General features: G+C 42.5%; 1 protein-coding gene across 3 annotated transcripts in view; it reads left to right on the top strand.

Moving 5' to 3' along the window:
• LOC147684697 (uncharacterized) overlaps nt 1-15,294 on the top strand; it is a 292,946-nt gene extending 277,652 nt beyond the window's left edge. For 2 of the 3 annotated variants that reach the window (XR_015300652.1, XR_015300653.1), the window contains 3 exons: nt 2,374-2,416; nt 12,400-13,944; nt 13,990-15,294. Coding sequence is in view for 1 of the 3 variants with exons in the window: in XM_086940535.1 (XP_086796661.1) it covers nt 2,374-2,416; nt 12,400-12,480 (124 nt within the window). In the remaining 2 variants the exon portion in view is untranslated. Of the gene's footprint in view, nt 1-2,373; nt 2,417-12,399 lie in introns of all 3 variants that reach the window. The other variant, XM_086940535.1, reaches the window with a different exon arrangement.
• Nucleotides 15,295-20,673: the final 5,379 nt, after the last annotated feature.

The raw sequence follows: 20,673 nt of genomic DNA, 5'->3' as shown, positions 1-20,673 counted from the left end.
GTGCTTGGCACATTTCTTTCAAATTTGGCATGGTTGAGAGAAGTGTGGAATGAGTTGAACAAGAACTCATTTCCTTTTCTTCCCAAGCCCATAGGCACACTAGGCATACCATGAATTATTCAAATTCTCCATGTGTGTCCCCTCAGAGGTGCATGTGAAAGCAGAGACGTTTAAATCCATTTAAATACACAACTAGACCAGGTTTTTAAAAACCTATTCAGTTTCTGGTACACTTGCTGGCTTAAAATTCTCACTTTTTTAAATTTCGTTGTATGCCCATCATTAAAGGTTAAAATGAAATGCAGTTCACATAAAATCTTGAGTTTTACATGTAGAGGCTTCCTTCAAAGTTTTGTGTTGAACTTCCCCTGATGCCACTTGATGATTAATTTCAGCCTAGCTGATGTCTCATTATGCATTTGCATAGCCAACAACTAACTCGAACCTGTTAAAGGTAGATCCAGGTTTGTTTAGCTCTTATGTGCCATGCTATATAATGTCTAAAATTAGTATCCATGAAGACCAAAAACGAGGCTACTTCACACAAATTCAGAACCCTAAGTGAAGATATATGTGAATCTATAGTAGCAGTGAAACAGACCTCACCCTTTAATGACCCTCTCATCTTGAATCTTCAAGGAGCACAGTCAGCTCGTTGTACACCTCTCCACTAATATCGTGAACTCATCCCTAACACAAGTCTCAGTCCCAGAATGTCTAAAGATTGCCCAAGTGACACCACTTGTGAAAAAAACAGGGGCTGAATAGAAGAATGTAAATAATTTTCTTCCGATGCCAAGCATCCCCTTGCTTACGAAACTGTTGGAGAAAGTGTTGATTGTTTTAGAGAAATCCATTCTAACAACACATTGAGCAGCTCAAATTGTTGCACTTGTTCATATCAGCCTTTAGACCAGGTCAGAGCATTGAAATACCCTTCCTACACATTATAGGTGACACACTCAAAACTCTGCACCAGAAAAATCCATGCATACTTGCACTCCTCGATCTGTCATCTGCATTTGACTTAGTCAATCAAGTATCCTCTTCGAGTTACTAGAATACAGAATGAGATTATCTTTTAACGTCCTTAAATGGTGCACTTCCTTCCTGCAAGATCGGTCACAACGAATCAAACCTGAAGGCTCGCTCTCTAACAGGTCGCTTGTTAATCTTGGAGTCCCTCAAGGATCCATCATCTCTCCTACACTTTTCAACCTTTAAATGGAACTGCTGACTCAAATCCTCAATCAAGCAAACCTTTAATACCGCATGTAAGCAGTTGATAACCAGATCTACTTCAACATTGCCTCTACAGACTATAACATTGCATCAATTACACTCTGAAGAAAATCCAAACCTAGTTCTCAAGTAACCATCTTAAAAAAAACTCCACGAAGAACGAATTCCTACTCATCTCCCCCACCTACAGCTCCCTCCCCATTCAGGAATGGATCAACCACCCTAGCACTCTGTTTCAAACTAATCATCCATTCAACGAAATCCCTTGGGATAACCCTGGACAAGAACCTCAACATGCAAGAACCATATCAGGGCGGTCGCACTCAGTGCTTGTTTTCTCCTCAAGAAAGTGAAACTATTCATCCATCCACCAGACTTCAAGACTGCAGTGCAATCATTGGCTGTATCTAGAATAGACTGTGAGAGTACAACCTTAACTTGCCTATCTTAATTATGAATTGTTCCTCTCGGGGCAAATTAACACAGTGGTCAGACTACTAACTGGGAAGAGACCATTTCACCGCATGATACCCTCCCTCATGTCTCTTTTGGCTCCCTTTCAAAACCAGGATCCTGATGAAAATAGCACAATCTAAGGACCTTAGTCTCCCTCCCTCTGGAACCCCCGAGATTCAAAAAAGGAAAGCCTACGCCCACATGTTCACTAGGTCTGCCAAACGAATCTGGAACTCTCTCCCAGCTGAGATGAGGATTAATCCATTGACCATCTTCAAAAGAGTCCTTACGTAAGAATCTGGCCCACAATGACCGCAATTATGTTGGGTTCCTGAGGTTCCTTTAACAAGACACAAATATCTATGGTCACACCTCTTTAAAACACCTGGAGAGCAGACTATGAAAGAGTTGTCAATATGCTAAAATGCTATCGGCAGACTTTTATCTGGTGGTTTTCTGTAACTGGGTACATATATTATTTTGAGAGTTTTATAATGCGCAAACATAACTGCCAGGTATCGGAGCGCTGTACATAGCTGTACCATACCAGTTGCAAGATCCATGTAATTGGAGATATTATAACAAGATATGTTTACAGATGCATCGCAACAGTCTACTTTCATTTTCTGCACAACATAAGTTGAATTCTTAATTATTTTTGCTATTCTTTTGTAGGCTTCCATGGTCTCAGCAAGTGGCATGTTTCCTTCAAAACAAGGTACATCTGCATCTTTTCATAATTTAATATTATTTATGAATGATAATATCCATACATATTGAACGTGTACATAGATGGCGAGGCAGGTACTGGCAAAGACAGTAGGTCTGACCTTGGAAAGCTGTGTAAGGATTATTATTCATTTTTTATTTAATTCCTTGTACGAGTCGCAAACAGAATAACACGTAGAAAATGATCCTGCCATCCAAGTAGGTCAGATACATATTTGCTGTTAAAATGTGTAATTTAAAAGAATATTTATACATTGAATGTTAGTTTTATATAAAAGTACAGGAGCTTCTTAGCTTACAGATGGTCTTGGAACAGGCAGGGAAACACTTTTAAGGTTTATTGCATGTCACAGGCAAATATAATTCTTATTGACACAAAGAACACTTACTATTCGTTTTAATTAGCGTACCCTGAAACTGCAGTTTTACCGCACAATGATGACTAAAAATGTGGTCACCCAACATGCTGTCACTCAGTGGAAGAGTGCCAATGTCTAAAGTGGATGGACCCATTGGCCCTTGCTGTATGATTGGTGGGCGGAAACAAAATGTGAATGACAGTGGAACAGACCAACGATAGAGGGCTGGGACTAAGCCCCAATGCAAATGTGGATAACTAAATTTGTTTTATTAACTTTTTGATTAAAGTGCCCAGCATTGGGGTGTACTCACATCACCAGTTCCCCTCCTTTAGTCAATAGACTCATAACAAATTGTGTTTGGAGGCATCTTGATACACAAGGAAACCACCAACGTGAATTGGATGCCAAAGAACTCAATTTCTTTTTGTAATTGGATGCTGTAATCAAACAATCCATCTTACTAGATGTCATAGGGAGAAAACTGCACTTTTTTTACACAGTTCAGGGGACCTTATTGGTTCCATGAGAGCATCGTCTCTTCTGATTGAAAATTCTATTGCGCACCTTAGAATATTCCCAGGGCGAGGGGGGGGGGGTCACACTGGATCTGGAAACTCTGGTGAAATGCCTGTCTCGACAGGCGTAACAGTCCAAGCAGTAGCACTTTGTGAACGTGTGGCGGGATGTCCATGTGGTAGCTTGTCAGATGTCCAGGACAGATACTCTGCGTGCTGATGCAGTAAAAGGGGCCTTGGCCCTGGTGGAATGGGTTCGGAAGCCCTCAAGTGACTACTTTTTAGCTAATGCATAGCATTTCTTATTGCAGAGTACAATCAATTGGGAGATTTGTCTTTTTCTGCAAAGCCTTGCTCTTCTTCGCTCCAGTCAACCCAATGAAAAGGTGATCGACCACCGATGGGCTTTAGTGCAATCGATGTAGGAAGAGAGAGAGCTCTTTTTGGGTCCAGTCGCTCCTTCTCCTTAAAAGGATGAGGTGGGATGAAAAATATAGGTAGCATGATGTTCTGGACATGAAATAGGATGACTACCTGCAGCAGAAAAGAGGCATCTGTCAGAAGGGCCGGCTTATCTGGAAAAAAGCTGCTGTATGGAGGGTGAACCAACAGAGTTTGAATCTCTTTGACCCTCCAGGCCAATGTAATGTCCACTAGGTAAATCGTCTTGATGGGCCAAAACCGCGGCTGTGTAGGGGCTGAAAGCGTGGGGGGGGGGGCACCTGAGGTATACGAAGACCAGATTGAGGACCCATTGAGGCATCACAAAATGGTATGAGGGACCAAATGTTGCAAACCGTTCAGAAAGTGAATCCCTAACGGGGACTTGAACAGTGATGGTTGATCTAGTAACTGCAGGAAAGCTGAAATAGCCAACAGGTAACCAGCATGTGTGTCCATTACAAGTCCTTGTGGGGCTAAAGGCCAGACAAACAGCAACACCTCTGACACAGATGCAGAAAGAAGGTCCATATGGCGTTAGCAGCATCAAGCTAGAAACTTATCCCAACAGCTGGAGTATTATACCCTATTGGGGGGGAGGTGGTGCTCTGCCAAGATGACATCACAGACCTCTGAAGGAAGATTGAAAACCCTCATCTGCCCCCACTCAATTTCCAGACATGAAGGTGGACAGTGTGCAGGTTCGTGTTCAAGTCCTGCCTGGTTGCTGCAGCAGGAGGTCCTGCCAATGGGGTTGCCAGACAGGAGGATAGATGCTCATGAGTTTGAGATACCATAGTTTTTGTGTCCACTGTGGAGCCACTAGGACGACTTGGGCCTGATGAAAGGGTGAATCTGAGGAGGAGTCAGTGCGACTTTGCCATGTTGTTAGAGAACCGCAGCAATAGGTTCGTCCTAGTCTGCAGATGGGCGACAACGGTCTGGGAGAGCCTCGCAGTCAAGGTAGAGGAAGACTAGAATGCTTGACCTCCAAAGATGTGCTACAACCACTGTCATCACTTTCGTAAACACCTGAGGAGCACTGGTGAGGCCGAAGGGGAGCACAATGAACTGGAAATGACCAGGGCCCACCATGAATCACAGGCAACGGCTGTGAGCCTACTGGACGGCGATGTGGAAGTCAGTGTCCTATAAGTCCAACGCAATCATCCAGTCTTCAGGGGTCTAGGACTGACCGAACCTGAGCCAATGTGAGCATCTTAATTTTCTCTTTCCGCAGAAATGCATTGCGAAGGCTCCGCTCTAATCTGTCCCCTCTCCTTTTTCAGCACCAGTAAGCAGCGTGAATAGCAACCATGTCCATTTCTGGTGTTGGAACAATATCAATGTTTCCTTGATTTTAATTTGTAGTAGAGTTGGGTGTCCCAAAATAGCTGATATTTGACCCCTGCTTGATTCAAAATGGAAGTGAGGGTTTCCTTCTAGACATTACAATAGGATGGGGAGAGGATAGAGTCTTGATGTACTGTATTGAAAGCTGCAGATAGGTCAAGTAGGATTAGGAGGCAGGCGTCACCTTCATCTAAAGACCTGGGAATAGCATCGGAAATATTGAGCATGGCAGTTTCGGTGCTACAGCCTTTCCTGAATCCTGATTGGAAAGGGTCGTGGAGGTTGAATTCCTTTGTGTCAGTTGAGTTGAAGGAGGACAAAATTCTCCAGTGTGTTGGGTAAGAAAGGAAGGTTGGGGATAGGTCTGAGGTTGTTTGGGTTCGCTCCTGGTTGTTTGAGAATGTCTGAAACTTGGCCTATTTGGATGGATTCAGGAACACAGCCTGATGAAAGCCAAGTGTTTATGATTTTGGTCAAAAATGAGGAGATATGGCAGGAGTAACTGAATGAATCAAGATAATGTGATCACTATGCATATCTGTGGTTTTTCGCCTCAAGACTCCACTTCAGCGCAAATGGAGGCTCCGTGTGTGATATCATTAAAAATGAGAAATTACCAGGGGAATTTGCGCTGGAATTAATGATTCCCCAGATAAACTCTCTCATAGAGGGAATTTTCTATGAGAAATACCCCCTTTAGATTTTGCCCAAAGGGCCCCCACAAACTCTCACCAAAAGAGTATCACAAGGTCCATAATCTCTGCCTGCCCAAGACCAAAAGATGAGAGGCTTGTGGAAAGTTTCTTCCCGGGGTTCTTGGCAGTGGGCAAACTATGCCATGATGCAGTTGCAGTCCAAACAGCCCTCTTTCAAGGACTTTGGGCTATTGAGTGAAGAGGAAAACCCCAAAGAAACTAAAGAATCGCAGGAGGTAGGGCCCAATGTTGAAGAGAGGGATGTCGACTAAGAGAGGAATTGCAGACAAAGGTTCTGAAATTGACAGGATATAAGAAATACTCAGTTGAAGTCTCCCAAGACATCCTTGACACCAAAGCCATCGGTAGTTAAAAGGAAGTCAAAATGCAAAGATCCTGCTGGGCGCAAGCACAGGGACAACATTTGGGGCAAACGCTCTCTCTGGCTTGACACTGTACTGGTGAGGGAAAAGAAGTCCAAAGGGAAAAGAACCCTGAAGTCAAGCCACGTGCTCGTGAAGTTGAGAAAGAGGAAGAACGAATTGAAGCCGAAACAGTAATACTGCTTCAAAAAGGAGTTCAATGAATCCGTTACGGTCTTCATAATCTCAGCAAGGATAAAGGAGAGGAAAAGACCAATCAGCCCATCTGTACCGCAAAAGTAGCAAGAACTCTTCTACAAGGTGGAGAAGCATTATAAACAGGGACTTTTTTCAAGACTCTGACTCAACAGACAGGGCTGGCAGGACCTGGAGATAGACTCCCCAGAAGAGTGCATATACTTATTCCCCTGAAGATGTTGTTATTAAGAGGACAGCAGACCGATACAGAGTACATATAAAGGAGGAACAAACTGAATTATTTTTTCTACTCAAAACATTGCTCCCTTCACAGAAGAAATGGTTTGTGCCAATGTTGTCAAGCATCTTAGACCCAGGGAAGGATGTCTTTTGGGAGTTTGCCTCTTCCAAGATTTTTTCACCCATAGTTGAGAACAAAAATGTAGACAAATCTTTACAAGACCCTGTATACATCGAGAGCAATGCCTTGGTGGACTATATTGGTGTCCACAACCAGATAAGTGCCATTGCTTCTACAGCCACTGGCCTGTCTCCACACAAGCGGTACATGGATTAAACCCTGATCTTTTGACTGGGTGTGAGTGTTTGATTCAGATGCTCCGTCCATCACCACCCCCTTTTGTACCACTGTCTCCACACAAGGACAATAACAGGGTGGGGATGAAAAAATGTGGATCGCTAACTCGAATGCCTTCCTGAACAGACATGAGCATCAGCAGTGGGAGGGGTGGAATACTTAATCCAACATCTTCCAAACCTAGAAGGAAGTGAGCTAAGATGGTGATACAGGATGTGAACGCCATCACTGATGCCGGTATAAAATCTGCACTAGATACAGCAGACAGATGTGCACAGGTACAACCCTGAGAAAGCATGTCTGGTTGAAAGGTTTTAGGGTATAGGCAAGAGGTACAGGCATCGGTGATCAATATGGCCTTTTCTGACAAGCCGTTTTTGGAGCAGCAGTGGATGAATCGCTCCAACAAATGCGAAAGAACAACAAAACCGCAAAGGTTATGGGGGTGCTTGCAGTTTAGAGGCTCCTTTAATGGAATGCCCCTTTCCAGAAACAACGGTATGGGTGGAGTTTCTGACCAGTATCTTGTAGGCCACACAAATGCTGCAGAATAGTGCGTAGAGCTCAGCCACACAGTGGCAGTACCCCACAAAACTGAGGCAGGGCCTGAGGAAAGAGTCTGCCCCAAGAGATTCAGACTTGTGTCAAAATCACTCTCAAATAGATGGCCCAACACATAACACCCATAGGCCACAGAATAGGAAGGTTACTCAAGGAGCCAAGGCAGTTCTTCACTGACAAATGATTACTCTGTATCCTGCATCATGGTTATTGCATAGAGCTTCATTACGAACCACCATCTGTGAAACCAAAAAAGAGAGCTAGCAAAAAAAACAGCTATTTGACTTGCCACAAGTAGTGAAAAACTTCTAAAAAATATATATATATTTTAAAATAAACAGTAGATAAGGTGCCAAGGAGGAGCACATCCAGGAAGTGACTCTGGATACTTCTCGATGTCAAAACCAAACCTTACACCGGTCTATTTTGGAACCCAGATTCTTGCACCAGTTCATGAAAACCCTAAAGTTAAAGATGACCACATTGCAAGAAATCATCCTACTAAAAAAAGTTTTAAAAAGGACTAAGTTGGGTAATTCTAAATCTCAAGGACACCTAACTACATATGGCCTTGGTCTGAGGAGGGTTTCCCCAAGTTGGTGGCAGCAATAAGGAATTTGTGCTTCCAATTTGATCCGGAGTTATCTTTCTTCTAAGGTCAAGCATTCTTATTCCTGCGCAAAACCTTTTGTAGGAGTCTACCATTATTACGCCAGCATATATGATCAGTAGTGGTTCAGGCAACCATCCTGAGCCGGCTCATGTATTGCAACTCTGTCTCTTTGAGGACCTGACTATTTGCTTAATGGGTTCTATAGAATTTAGACAGTGCAGCTCAACTATCACTTTTTGCCCTGAAGGTCTTCGGTAACAATGGCCCTGGAGAAGTTCGACCGGCTGCCAGTACCCAAACGAGTGATCTTTAAATCTCTCTGCATGGTGCATAAAGCTACTCATCGTAGCGGCCCAGTATACCTACAGCAAAATTCCAGTGTTACCGTCCATCCATACTTCTGCACTTAGCTAACTCTGGGTGTCCCTAAATCTGAATGTCTTTGCACTGGAGGTAGATCTTTTGCCCTCCAAGCATCTCACTCCTGGAACAACCTGCCTCCATCTCTGTTCCACATGGAGGACCTTTTATGCTTCTGAGAAAGCCAAAGATTTTTCTTTGTAATCTTTAAAATCCACTTTGAGAAGCCACCACCTCTCCGGGTTTCCTGTCTAGCACCAGGACACATCTTAGGCAACAGTGTATGCTGTATAGATACAATAATCAATACATACTCGTCCCAATGTATAGCAGACATAAGAAATCTATCAGGGCTGTGGTAATCGTTGTACATTACCAATTCAGGGTGCTCCTGTTTAGGATAAAATTGGCGCTGAGGTTATTATGATATGACTTCTTTGGTGGCTGCTCACTTGAGAAACTGGATACATGTGTATCCCTACTTGGACAATTGTCTGGTAAAAGCCAATTTGCTGACACGATACGAAAGAAGCATCCAGACAGTGCTACAAATGCTGCACAGATATAGATTCTCCTTAAACTTAGAGAAATTATCCCTATTCCCGGAGGAAGCAACACTAACCTCAGAAAGGCCAAGGCATTCCCGATACAAAAGAACATTTTGGCACAAAGATATCAAACTGTCCTTTGCCAGAAAGGACAGTCTCTGGCAATGAGGACAATGTTGAAATGTATGGGCATTATAGCGTTGTGCATAGCACCTAACGCTATACTCCACACATGATACCAATTCAAGAATGGTCACAAGCAGCCGGACGTTGAGACTGTCTAGATTCTAGTAGTTGTCACAGAGCAGGTGCTAAGGAAAATACAATGGTGAAAGATAGGGAATTTTACAATATGATCACAATTCCCCAATCACAATATACTATATTTATGGACCCAGCCTGCCAATCCGATCGAATAAGTACTTTTGTTTTTGTTGGGACTTATGTAATTTATGGCTTTTCAATTAACTACTTTTTTCTATTTAGTTGGGCACTCCATGAAAGTGCACGCTTTGTCCCGCACTCTCCCTCCACTGCTGCTTCCCCACTGAAATCCCTGTCTCCATTGCTCTAGGGCCATGGTTCTCGACCTGTGGTCTATTCAGGGGGTCTGTGACTGCTTAGAAAATTACATACTATTAACTGACTCAAAGTGTATTTAATAAGGAACAAAATGTAAATCTGAAAATTTTAAACGTACAGGAGTTTGCCAATGGATGCTAATAATTAGGTTGGTGTCTTCAGAATGATTGGTGGGAGCAGTGCAAATTCTTTAAACATAATATAGTATGGATGATGAGTGTCCTCAGTTGCAGTTAGAAAAGCCACAACCACCTCATTAAAATGAAATTTTGATTTTTTTTTCTTCATACGTGTGAAATAAATAAAATATTTAATCATTCGGGTATTTGTATAAATGTGTTTCTGTACATTTTTTGTCTTGTTTGAAGGTTCAAATCATTGGAATTACTTAAGCTGGGCTTCCTGGCCTCAGTAGGGATCCCTGAATTCCAATAATGATGGAGTTAAGGCCACCGGATACCAGTAATAACATGTTAAGTGTCGATTCGCAGAGGTCAAAAGGTTAAGAAGCAGTTGAGAACTACTGCTCAAGAGCGCCTTGAGAATGATACAATAGACTCCAAACAACTCGGTGCTTATTGGGTCATCGAAGTTCAAAAAACCCAAGGAAAACAAAGCATTAGCAGCCACATGCATCAAAGTCCGGTTTTGCGATTCCTAATTTGCGATTTTTACCGAATCGCAAATAAGGAATCGCAAAACGGGATGCATGATTGAAAGTGCATAAAATTTGCGATTCGGTAAAAATCGCAATTTTTACCGAATCGCAAATATTATGCGAATTCCAATTTGCGATTTCGCAATTCCCATTGATTCCTATGGGCCAAAAGGCCCATAGGAATCAATGGGAATTGCGAATTCGCAAATTAGAATTCGCAAAATGTTGATGCATTCCATGGGACCCCTGCACCCCTGAAATGTATTTTGAAGTGCATGTTTCAAACACACATGTCCTAAGGACATGTGTGTCTGTAACATGACAGTGTTTTAAAATGCAAATTAGAGCATTTTAACACTTTTTCGCAAATTACCACGAGGTTCAACCTTGTGGTAATTTGCACCCCAGATTTGCGAATTCGCAATTTTAAAATTACTCGTGCATTGCTTTTAAGGAATCGCAAATGTGCGATTCCTTAAAAGCAATCTCATTGTTGGAATTCGCTAAAAATCGCGATTTCACCAAAAATGCTTGATGCATCCCAGAAACCTATTTAGGAATCGCAAACGGCCGAATTTTGCAATTCGCACCGTTTGCACTTCCTAAATAGGTTGATGCATGTGGGCCTTATATTCCTAGGTCTGGGTGTTACAGCTAAAAACCAGATAGCAAACTCTGTTTTCGAGTCTAGAGGGCATGACTGCGCTAACACCCATACCAAATTCATCTTTTTGTATTCACAAAAGGGCCAAGAGGGTCCACCAATCAGTCATGTGCAATTAGGAGTGGGCAAACCCCTCATCCCCTGCTCCTCTGATGTCTGAGCAGCCCCGCCCCAAACGCAAAGCTGCAGCAGAAGGAAACATAAAATGATAATACCACAGTTATCATTTTAAGTTTCCTTTACTTCACTGCTGCGAAGCAGTAGAGCAACGCTTCTCCACTGTAACGGAGGAGTCGCCACTGCTTTATAAATGCAGTGCATGACCAGCGAAATGGAGAGAACAGTGCTCTCTGCCTTAACTGTACTCTAGGTTTACCGCGTGATGGACTTTATTGTGTACATAGAGGAATTTCAGGTCTCCTTACAGCAGTTTAAAGGTCCTCCCCAAACCTTACAAGCCTCCGAGGCGCTGATAAGTGAACAATAAAATAGCAGGGAACAACCTCCCCAAGCCAGATTAAAGGTCCACCTTGGTTTCATGGACTTCAAGAAGGCACCTTCATTATCAGCATTGCGTGCTACATCTCTCCAGCTGAGACACAGGGCAGTGTGCTTATATGTTGTATATTTCATTCACATTAATCTCAAGTACCCAAAAAACATAAATTAAGCATGCACTGGAACAACGTGTACCTGATCACGCCTGGGTGAAAGGCTGGGGATCCATATTTTGATGAGTAGCATGCTTCCAGGGAGAAAGAGACCTGGTCATTTATACCCTCTTCAAGATTAACAAATAATTGTCCCCCCTCATGTGTACACATCTACAGTTTTTTAATACAAAGGAAGTGCATACCTGATTGAAGGCACAAGCCAATATGTGGTTTGGGTTTATGTTCACCCCAGAAAAATAGTGACCGCTGGCCCTTGAATCTTACCCAAAAACAACGTAGCGGAGATTGCAGGACTCACTGTTGAGATGGAAAGGCCCACCTGTTCGTGTAGCTGGAAAAGCAAAACTTCAAGTTCAAGAATACAAACTGCTTTTGGGGAAAGCACCTGGGCTCGATGACCGTGGGTATCCTGACAGTAGGCCTCTTGACAGTCATCATATCATCCTATCCACAATCTTGATAGTTTATAACTGTGTGTGCAGTCATTGCCTGTGGTGCTCTCATGCTTTTGCGTCCATGCGTTTCCACTCGACGGCAGCCCATCTATGAGGCAACGCAGGTGACTGTAAAACATGTAAAACATGGCTTAAAACACGTTGACAAAGCCAATAGATCTTGCTTAGGCGATGCAGGCAGAAAAAGTGCTAGCACTTGGAGATGTGTGGATTGTTGACCCTTCCCTCCCCACAGTTGGTGTTTTAGTTATTGACTTCCTTAGTATTTATAGTCCTGCTCCAAAGCTGCGAATTTCTCCTCAGATTGGCACTAACTTCTACCTTTCTCTGCAGGTTTCTTCGTGTATCTTCTTTACCCCAGCGGAGCGGAATGAGTTGAAGAAAAAGATTGAAGTGTGTCAGGCAAGAAGATAATAACAGATGGAGACAAACACAAAAGGTTCAAAGCCAGACCTCTTTAAAAGACGTCGCCTTGATGCAGTTTCATTTTGTGATAGACTGTGTGGTCACATGATCACAATTCCCCAATCACAATATACTATATTTATGGACCCAGCCTGCCAATCCGATCGAATAAGTACTTTTGTTTTTGTTGGGACTTATGTAATTTATGGCTGCACTTTTTTGTAGCCTGGCTGAGATGTTTCTGTATTAAAGCGGTTTATTTCAAGCCTACACAGCTATATTGCAGTTTAAAGTTATTACCCTCTGTTTTTCTTTGGCCTATGCAATATTTGCAGTACAGGTTTTACAGGACACTACCCACAAAAACAATCCATGCAGTTTTGGCTTTCGGAATATGAACATGCATATATCTGCACATGTCGGACTGCGCCATTGCATAAATCTAAGGAATTTTGAGGCCAGCATCCTGTTTTGTCCGACCATAGCTTGCAGTTTTCAGCTCAGCACTAAACCGTATTTTATTGATAATGGAAATATGCACAGATGTGGGGGAGGAAGCAAGACCCTATTCATTGAGGTGATTTTATTAGCTGAAAAAAGCTGGTGTTAAATGTCCTCAGCTTCACCTCTGTAAATTATTAGAAGGAGCACATGTATTATGAAAAGGACAACCAAGTGCTGTACTTGTAGTATCTCCACTCCCAATGCGGAGTGCAGCCGAGTAGTTGTCTGCCGCGCTTTGTCATAGCAAAGGGACAAGCAGGGCTCGGTGATAGGACTTCTGCCTCTGCCGGATAAATCTCTTGGGATTAATGCGGCAGTCAGTGGATGACCTGGTGCTATTTTCAGTTATTTGAACACGGTTTCTCTTTTTGCAGCAATTTCTAAACCTCCTCTTTACTTTACTTTTTAAAACAGTGTGGAATCAATTGTTCTGTCCTAATCATGAGCCCCATTTTAGCTGTTTTAACTGTCGTAGTGATTCTGTGCATATCATATCTTTGAACACCTCCATCCCAAAAATATAAATATATATAATTTCTTTTTGTTGAGTTTTTTTTAGAAAATGTTATTCACTTGATCTTTAAGCCTTGTGTCCCTACCCATTAGAGTTAAGTTGCATTATTCCACTTCTGTGGCGCAATCCCGCAGAGTTTCGACTCCTATTGTGTATGAACACTTGGTTTATTGGGCAGAGCTGGACCTCTGCGTCATAGGTCAGAGTTGAATAGAGCTGGACATTCAGTCACTGTGTGAGGAGTGTTTTTTCATTTCCTGTATATAAGTTTAATTATTTTCGTCATTCTATGTCTAAAGAAAGTATAGTTTGTGAAGTGGGCAAATAGTTTTGCGGTGAGGTGGATGGCGCTTCTTTTTGTAGGAAGCCGTTCCATAAAGCAGACACTTGTTCGAATTTGAAGCAATGATGTCCCACCAATTGTAGTATGGTTTTGACTGTTTTATAAACTAGATGTGACCCGAAGGAAGACATGCACAGTTAGTTGTGTATCCATCCAGTTGAGATTTCTTGCTTGAGCATTTTTCGACTATGTTGAATAACCTATTATACTTCCCATCTGTTTTTCCCTGTGATCAAAATATGAATCTCATTCACAGCATATGTAATTAAAAAAGAAAAAGAAAGCTTGAAGCAAGAGCACATTTACAACTAACGTTAATTGAAGGCATCAAAGAGCCTCATCCTATCTTAAATGCAGGTCAACCACCAGCGGACCTGGTGCTTTGCCGGGTTCATGACACCACTTCTAGACTGTCAGCCGGTAGTAAGAATACTGGATATAAAGCAATAGGGTTTGCATGTCTGGCTCCAGGAACTGTTGTAACTATGCCGTGTTTCACTCTCTGACGTAGCACTTTGTGGCATGGAAACAACATTGGAGGATTCTACGATTTGTCTAAGGAAGTGTAGTGTTAAAGTGTGTGTTCAGCCGTTTTGACGGATCAAGTGTTTTTTTTCTTTTTTTAAACTTGGTGTGTAACGGAGCTGTGGGTTGTCAGTCGATGGCGGGTTGGCTTTCAGTCTTGAAAAATGGCAACACGTGAATACGTGCAGCACTATGTTAAATCACTCAAACCTATGGGGTTTTTTAACGTTTCAGTACCTTAGAATGACGGCCACAGACTCGGTATACACTTAATGCTATATCCGCGTCATGAGTAAACATTCAAGCCCTGCACAGGTCACATCGCCCACTGATCACCCTTGAGTGACTATGAAGAGCTTCCCCATTTGATCCAGAGCACAGATTGCAGAATGCTTAAATACTCATGCGGCATAAGGTCACCATGGTAAACCAAGGGTTTCTTGTGGTTGGTCAACTACAGCATCTCTCGGACTAACCTTCCCATCTTACTTTAGTTCTGAAATGCCCAGTCAGATGGAATATTAAAAAGAAACGAGGGCCACGACTTACAGCTTTGTTTTAAAATCAGTTATAGTGCACAAATAACATTTTTATTCAGTTAAAACCCAATTATACCGTCCATTAGTGAGTGAGCATTATTTTAAAGCATGCGGCAGTACTCTGACAAAGGTGACTGTTGCATCTATAATTCACTTTAAATGACCTTGGTGGAACGAAATGATTATCAAATGTCAATTCAAACATGTTATACAGAAAAGTGCCTCTCAATCCCAGTTCTTTCTCCTTTTTAAGCTGTCCACTCCCAAACCCTACTGGTCGTTTTCTTTCCAACTTTGTAGATATGTTTTCTATTAAGAGGTTTCTTTTTAACTGTTTATACAATGTATGTAAAGAAATTATGTGAGATTCTGTATAAATTAAAAAAAGGTTAATAAAATTCCGTTGTTATTGTTTTTCCTATGTGGTTTTCTTTTAAATAAGCATGTTGCATAAGATTCTTTGTAGCTCTTTCGCTTTCCATCACCAGGAAATTGTGCTTCATTGTCGATGTTGTTGGAAACTGTGCCAAACCTACATCTTAGAAGCCCAGAGATGCATGTGTACACCTCCAATGCAAGTTGAACTAATGTCCTGAGCGTCAGTAAGGACCACAATTGTTCATAATCCGGTTTCTACAACAGGATCCTTTACTAGTGTGCCTAAGAGGTTGTTGTGCAGAATGTGTTGCATATTCTGTTCTGCTGCATACTTATCTGCACACTACTTCTGCAACAAAGGACCAGGTTCATGGTACAGGCCTTGCAATTGCATTATTTTCCTGTGTCCCAAGGTTCATCTAACACCTTCATGAAGGAAGATCTAATTTATTTTTTACCTTCTACATTTGTTGCTTATTTATAGCCTTGAGTTCACCTTCTTTGTTTGAATCGACCTTTGGGCCTTTTTTTATCATCTCAGATGTTTGACACACCCTCCCCACCCCCCTAAAACAGCTCTCGGAATTAAGGACACCATGTCAGGTATAGTCTGACATCCTTTGGCGATTTACAATTCCTCATTATTTAGTGTTACTAATCTGCTAATCTGAGTATGGGTGACCCTTCTTATAGGCAATGAGTAGCCGCAGAATAAGTACATTTTAGTAGCACCTTGGTGCCCTCCCTCAGTGAAGCACATCAAAGGATTTTGACGTTGCACATGGGTTGCATGCTGCTGCTCCTTTGGGTTCGAAACATGTAAACTCTGCTATCTTTCTACCTTCTGAGCAGCCTCAACACTCCCAGGCACTCCCATGTCTCGTACACCATTTCTTGGTCCGCTTTGTGTCGAACCATCTTGCCCATTGGTCATGAAGGCTTCAGATCTCTGCATCTATATGAGAACTGTTGAGTAGGCGAAGCACACCGCCTTCACCTTGTTGACGACTAGATTTCATTTGGTGCTTGTTGAAAACTTGGGGAGCAATATAGAATAGATGACAAGTTGCAAAATTGGCAATTTTAGAGACCTGCTTCAAAGAGTTTTTTGAAATGCAAACTGGTAATGCCATTTACTTTCCATGACATTCAAAGCAGTACGTAAGGAGCTCTGTTTGCTATGGCTTATCCAGAATCCAAGCTGTAATCCGTGCATGCATTTTGTTAGAATTCAGCAAATTACAACCTTTGTTCTAATTAATATTGTGTTCTGCTATGTATTGATTTTCTACACTTCTCGTTCTACCTCCAGGTACCACACTTGGGGGCAGATGTCTCAATGGAATTTTTAGTTGCAAACGCTGCGATTCGCAAAAATGCAGCGTTTGCGACTAAAACTTTGCAAAACTGTATGTAGTAGGAAAATCGCATCGCAAAATTTGTGATTCCTTAATTTTGCGTAAGCATTTAAGGAATCGCAAATTGAGATTCCTTAAATGCTATACAACAAGCATTCAATTTTTGCGATTTCCCCCTTCAGAAATTGCAAATTACCACCAACTTGAAGTTGGTGGTAATTTGCGATTTCTTTCACAAATGCACTTTTAGGCATTTGTGAAGGTGCCATGTGGCGTACATACATGCCCTTAGGGCATGTATGTGCGCCATTTGAGCACACATGTTCATTTCAGGCGTGCATCGGGGTGTCCTTATGACACCCTTGAAATTATTCTCAATTTGCGATTCTCAAATTGCGAATAGCAAATTGAGAACGACTTCACATTCATTCCTATGGGCCTCCTGGCCCATAGAAATGAATGGGAAAGTATTCCTTAATTGCGATTTCGCAATTTGCTAATCGTAAGGAAAACTAAGAAATCGCTAAAAAGTTGCGATTTTATTTTTACCATGAATCCCTTTTTGCAATTTTCAAATAGCGATTCTCAAAAAATCACTATTTGAGAATCGCAAATGGGGATTTTCATACATATGCCCCTTAATCACTTAACCTTTTTTTTCCACCTACCTTTGTGCCACAGTTGTCTGTCTTTATAAAACAATAGATATGTCGTTTTTAAAAAGCAAACAGAACACAGTATTTTCATCCCAGGCTCTTGACATCTTGGGGTTAATTTAATTATTAACTGCTTCACCTCTTGTTTGATCTATCGATTTGTATTTCAGCGAAATGTGTGATACACACGGGAAGTGTCTCTTGGCGATTTAGAATTTCTCAACATTTATTTCAGATAACTCTTTTTACACCTATTTACCAATTTGCTTCCTTAAACGGTGGATGTTTAGACCAAGCTTTCGAATTGATGGGATGATAATTCAAAAGATAAACTCTCTAAATACTAAAAATAACCTTCAACCACATCAGGCTAATTAACGTTTTGGTGCTATAAGCCTTTATTTTGAGCTGGAGGGAAGGCTACACGTATAGTGGTAGAGTTGGCAGACTTGATCTAGCCGAGTAGTTCTGAAGCAGTAGACCGTATTCAGTAACTGTGAAAGCCATGAAGCATTTTTATGTACTAGTGACTGACAAATTTGGGTTGAAACTGAATTGAATTTCTTTAGTCCACAAAGCATATGGGCCTCCATGTTCTAGGTGTGTGAGAGATAATTTACTAACATAATAATTGACTATTATTGTTGTTTTAGATACTGGCAATTTGAACATATTACTACACCCATGTATAGAAGGTGAATCAAATACCCTTATACCTCTGCCATACTTCTGATGAACTACAGAAGAAAGTGGATACAATGCAATAATACTAATAATGGTTGGTGAGCAAAGATGTGGTCTATCACTCCGCCTGCCACCATGCAATGAACGTAATGAGAACTAACGTTGTTAAACCATCGTTTCAGGAGGTCCTATTAATTACTATAAAGGACAGTCTTGGAAGGCTACCATAGACTGCACCCATAATTGATTTCTTGACGTTGGACGACTTTAATATTATTGCACCTACGGTATACATCAAGTGCCTAGGGTAAGCTCCTGTCATCCTCATTACTTTACAGCCCACCTTTTATTGCAACAACACTAATTCCTTACCACTCTTCCAATCCCCAGAATTTCTGTCCTGAAGAGACCCCACAAACAATAGAGGGTTTGAACGTCGACAATTTACAAAGGATAGGCCAGAACACTAGAACAGTCTCTAGAACACATGATTTATTCTGAAATCTTAATAGGCATCCTTTTAACTCCAATAACCAATTCCTTGTTTTAAAACTGTCACTTTAGCGTCACTCACCTGTTGGTCATGGTCACTCCTCTGGGGTCACATGAGTCCCATTCTTTTCCTAATGTGTATGTAAATAGTGTCAATACACAGCAAACGTTTATTTTGTATATTTTTCTATCTTTCATCAACTTTGCTTGCAAATAAAAAGCACTCCCTTCAGCTGAAGTGAGTGTTGAATAAGAATCTTTTGTTGGGCTGTTTCTCTCCAGTCATATGTGATTCTCTGAAGTCCTAAATTAAATGTAATTTCGAAGAGGCAATTTAGTGTCAAACATATTGACTGTATCAATAGCTTACTGTGCTGAAATCACTGCAAGATAGTAGGAACTTGCTGAAAACAATAATTTTTAACTCAACCCCTTCTGTGCTCATGACGGCTCCACATCGTCATGAGTCACAGGCGGTGTGTGCTCATGACGGCATGGAGCCGTCATGCCGCTGCGGCTCCACCGCCGCTCCACCCACGCGGCACTAATTCACTGCCTGTGCAGGTGAATTAATGAGCAGGCGGAGTCATGACTGCACCTAAAGTGTACAGTGCTCAATGCAAAGCCCAAAGTGCTCTGTTAGTGGTGGTGTGGACGAGCAGTCTTAGGTCTAACACAGAAGAGTGAGAGACATTTATTGCACACACGATCCGTAATGCACACGTGACCCCAGAAGGAGATCAGACTAATTTTAGAAAGATTATACTTTGTATTTTATTGTCAGACCAAGACCTTCTTGCTAAGATAAGTATGTTTCAATTAAAGATACTTTTCATGAGCAACAGTCAACAGTACAATATTCAAATAGTTCAAGATTATCCTGGGGAGGTAATAAATTATAGGATGTGTCCAGCGAGTATACAACTTGCAGTTCACGTCTTCAGGTATTCAGACCCACACAGAGTGCAGGGTCGGTTGTGGAAGACCGGAGCAACCGTATGGTGCGGATTTCAGGCGGTAGATACTGGCAATGATCTTTACCCATGCAGCCGGCGGGGCAATGAGCTGGATAAGTTTCAGCCGGCAGCCTACACAGTTACTGTTGCGTTCGGTGGCTGTAGATCAGTTGAGGGTCCGCTATCTTCAGATCGTTTTCCAGAGATGGCAGGCAGTGCAGGAGGTGACCAGCAGGGCCACTGGCAGGAGGGTAAAGGCTCTCTGGCACGGAGCTGTCGGTCAGTCAGGCGGGTCGTGGGGCCGAGAGGATCTCTTGAGGTCTTGGCGGTCGTCCAGTTGCAGTGCTTTCTTCAGGCAGGGTAGAGTCGTATTGTCACAAGTGCTGGTCCTCTACCACTGCAGTCTTTGAGAGATCTTGAGTAGCAGTGAGTCACGTCAACACTAGTGTCGGTCCTCTACTGCAACGGTTCTTGGAGTTCTTTTGCAGCAGTGAATTGTCTACCAGGGTCGGTCCTCGCTGTGGGTGTTCTTGGAGTGTGTTTTTTCCTAGACAGGTTCGCTGGAGATAGGAGTCTTTGTCGAAGGCAGCAGGATTTTAGGAGTCCCAGGATTTCAGAGGTCGCTGGCTGCAAGACTGGTTGCAGGTTTGCAGAAGCATGATCGTCTTCTTGCTTCTTAGGTCATCGCAGATCTGAGGGCCATGTCAGGGGGAGCCACCTAAATACTAAATTTAGGAGGCGTTTTAGGGGAGTAGGAGGTTGGGCCAATGGGCACCTTACCTGGGGTGACTGCACCCTCTATTATGCCATCCTTCTGTGGGAGGGGACATTGGCCTAGCCCTGATTGGAGGCCCCCCTGTCTTCATAAATGGCAGGAACTGAAAAATGTGCTTCACCTCGCTCCCCCTCCCCCCTTCCCCCCTACCTTAGGGGTGGGGTTGGCAGAGGTGGGCACACCAACATTGTTTAATCTTCCTGCCAGTTTTCCCACCCAAGATGGTAGGTGTAAACTAGGGGCTGCCATCTGCTGCTAGCAGTAGAGGCTGGGCATTACAAAGGCAGCAGGCCTTTGAAGCTTCCCTCTTTGAGGACTGGCCCATCCTGGGAGAAGAGGCATGACACCTCTGCCTAGGATTTGCATTGTTTCTGGTCTCAGAGAGCAGGGGCTCTCTACCTAGGTGTCCAGAAACATGTCTGGTGGCGGCTGTCTGCCTACAGTCGGTCAGAGACCACACCAGGGTTGGCAGGGGTCA

This window comes from Lissotriton vulgaris, chromosome 10, assembly GCF_964263255.1.
Source record: "Lissotriton vulgaris chromosome 10, aLisVul1.2, whole genome shotgun sequence".
Classification (NCBI taxonomy): domain Eukaryota; kingdom Metazoa; phylum Chordata; class Amphibia; order Caudata; family Salamandridae; genus Lissotriton; species Lissotriton vulgaris.
Note: the sequence above shows the minus strand (reverse complement) of the source record. Positions and strands in the feature narration are given on the sequence as shown.